The following is a 3213-nucleotide window of genomic DNA, read 5'->3' as shown; positions in this document are numbered from 1 at the left end:
AGTTCTTTTGGCACAATTCAACCGTCAATTCAGGTAAATATCGCGCATTAGGAATTTATTTATCCTACCAAATTTGTTTCGCTTAATTAGTTGTACTAGCATATTCCTGTCAAACATCTTCTGATAGTGCTTCAGGAAAAAAAACTCTCTTAGATAGCCTTCTGCCACTTTTTTTTCTTCTATATATAGTGTGCTTTCACCTCTCCCCCGTATGAGCCCCAAACACACACGGACGAAGGAATCAGCTCTACTACGGGCCCAGGTGGTACAAATCGCGACACAACAATAAGCCCAAGAGAAACAAGCGATCAACAGGAGGCCCGGCCCAGGAGGGTGAAGAGAGAAGCCTGGTACCTAGATCTGAAATTCTGAATCTGAAACAAGAACAGGGAGGAAAACAGAGAAAAAAGCATGGAGTTCCGAGGAACTCTGCTCGACGCCGACGGTCGGCCGCGTGTGCTCGTGGTCCTGCTCCTCGACGCCGACCGTCTCCCATGCATTTTTGCTGCAGCGCTCCTGGATCTTCAGGGCCGGCTGTTGACGGCCGTCGTCGTGGCCAGGAGGCGGCCTCTTCGACTCGGCCCCGTCGGCGGCGTGGCTCCCCCTCCGCCCGCCGTCGGGCTGCGACTACCTCTGTCCAACATCACAGCCGTCGGATGGACGCTCCCCATCGACACCAGCCTGCCTCTTCGTCCCCCACCACTCTGCAGCATCTCGCCGCCGCTGCTTCTACGCAGCCTCCCCGTCATGACGCGAGGGCCGCCGTTACTTCCTCCCCTCGCCGTCCCGGCACCAGGGCCGCCCCGTCGTCCCCGAAGCCCCGCGAAGAAGCAGCTACGGATTACTCTGCCGCCTCTTCCGCACGGCTCCGTTGCCAAGAACCTGCTGCCGTCGCCTCTCCTTCCCGGCTCCTTCGCCAACAACCTGCCGCCGCCTCGCTTGCACGGCTCCATCGCCAACAACCTGCCGCCGCCTCGCCTCGCCCCATCCTCCACGAGGCTCTGCCATCAATCAGGCAGAAATTGCTCTGCCAGGGCCCGGCGTGCCGCCGCTTGTTTTGAGCGGCCCCGTTGTCAAGAACTTGCCGCCGCCGCGCCCCGTCTTTCGTGCATCTGTTGCTCCTCTGGTGGCGTCGCCGGATTACTCGATGCCCGCACCTTCACCTATTCCGGTCACCAAGAGCACGCCCTCCTGCGTGCGACCCGACAAGCACTTGCCGCCCTTCCTCAAACCTGAATATCTTGTACAGTTTCTCGACAATGCCTTGTCAATGCTGGATAAGTTACATGATCACAGTGAGGCAAACCTTAAGCCAATGCATGTCGGTGAAGTTGGAATTGAGATGGCCCGTTTGGGGAAAACCTTAGCTCGTGATGATGAAATCAGCCGGATGGAGGCTGGTCTGCTACCTCCCCTGCTCAGGTATGATGTTACAGTGGCTTAGTTTACAGCTCAATTGCAACTTGCAACTGGAAATGTGCCATAGTATGTCTTTATACCGTAAACGATTCCACTTAGCTTCTAATTTAGTTTTGTGTTGGTAGTTGCGCTTCATGATCATCTTACTAGATCCGAAAGATATAGTGTAGTTGTACGGTTAATTAGGGCTTTTATATCGATGTTCTTACTGCATTCTTCTCATAAATAAATGATTGCAGAAAAAATTGTCCTATTGTTTTAGTTATTTTTCTACCGTAATGGGCTCATACCAGTTGCTGCTTGGTATCAAATGTAAAAATCGAAGGCCTTCTTAACTAATAAATACGCAAATAGCATAAGGTGATATGGTTATGAGCAGCTATCTCTCATTTTAGGTGCAAGTTTCCTTTGTTCATTTTGCTTGGAAATGATAATTTCGGCTGCTACCTCATTGTGATGTGTGATAAATTAGAAGCTATATGTAGTACTCCCTCCGTTCCTAAATACTTGTCTTTCTAGGCATTTCAAATGAATATCACATACGGATGTATGTAGACATATTTTAGAGTGTAGATTCACTCATTTTACTCCGTATGTAGTCACTTGTTGAAATGCCTAGAAAGACAAGTATTTAGGAACGGAGGGAGTATATGATTATGACCCATAAGTTTAACATGTGACTAGGATACACACTGATAAAGTTAGAAATGCCCTATTCTGATATTTGCTTTATTTCTCAATTTTGTAGCGGTGCATTTAATTCATTTGAATCATTCAAGCCACAAGAAGCCAGCCAAACGAATGAGCTCATAATTTCACAAGTTGCAAATCTCGTTGGAAATATCTATCGCGATTTACCAGAAAATTTGCAGAAGGAATTGCTAAATGAACTAAGAAGGGCCACGGAACAACCAACAGATAACAGTGGACAGGCGAAGGGATGGATGTGGGGTACGTTCCTCTCATCAGTCTGCGTCTCATTGGCCTCCCATTTGGCCATGTTCTTGCTGTCTGCTCTGTGGCCCAGGAGCGAAAATGTCAAAGAAGAATCAGCTGTCGGCTCGCCAGCTCCAAGTGCAACAGAAAAGAGCGTCTTTCTTCGTTGGGGGGTTGAAAAAGTAATTGGTCCTTTTCTCATGTGTGGCGCTCTGACGGCCATTAGGAAATTCATAATCAGCAAGGAGATGGGGAAGAAGAGCTACAAAGCAAATGAGTTGGTTAATTTATGGATCAATACCTTTGCAAAAGGGACGTTCTTCGCTATAAAAGAACTTCCAGTAACACGTGGTGGGTTAGTACTGTGGGCTCATTTAGCGTCATTTGCTATTGAGCTTCTTGGGGCCCTATGGTTACTATGGAGATTTGGCTTCTGGGAGTCAGATGTTGTAGACAGTTGACCTGTAGATTTTTGTGATACTGGTGTGCATGGTTTACTGTTTGGTTAACTACAGCTGCTGACAAACTCATTAGCAGCTAACTGTAATCTGTACTATTGTTGAAGCTGGTAATTGAGTACATACAGAATAGGCTAATATTTCTGGTGCTGTTTCAAAGCATATGTATTCTGTCAGTTATATCTGTTCCTTGTAGCAGTCTTCTTTTCTTCTTGTGAATACTTTTGCTCATGCACAGTGTTACTAGATGTCACACATTACTATGATTTGATTTTAGCATGTAGCTCATTGCACAAGGAGTTGGTATATTTTCAGTATCCTTAGCAAGCTGCAGCTTTTTATAGTTGGTAGAAATTTAGATTTAACATTGTTATGAATCGACGGGTCAAGTTTGCCGCTT

General features: G+C 47.1%; 1 protein-coding gene across 1 annotated transcript; it reads left to right on the top strand.

The window, feature by feature from the left end:
• Positions 1-310: 310 nt before the first annotated feature.
• On the top strand, positions 311-2948 carry LOC123048635 (uncharacterized). The gene is made up of 2 exons (XM_044471691.1): positions 311-1422; positions 2168-2948. The coding sequence occupies exons 1-2, from the start codon at positions 1148-1150 to the stop codon at positions 2814-2816; spliced, it is 924 nt and encodes a 307-aa protein (XP_044327626.1). The 5' UTR covers positions 311-1147; the 3' UTR covers positions 2817-2948.
• The last annotated feature ends 265 nt before the right edge of the window (positions 2949-3213 follow it).

This window comes from Triticum aestivum, chromosome 2D (assembly GCF_018294505.1).
Source record: "Triticum aestivum cultivar Chinese Spring chromosome 2D, IWGSC CS RefSeq v2.1, whole genome shotgun sequence".
Classification (NCBI taxonomy): domain Eukaryota; kingdom Viridiplantae; phylum Streptophyta; class Magnoliopsida; order Poales; family Poaceae; genus Triticum; species Triticum aestivum.
This window is presented reverse-complemented; position numbering and strand designations above follow the sequence as displayed.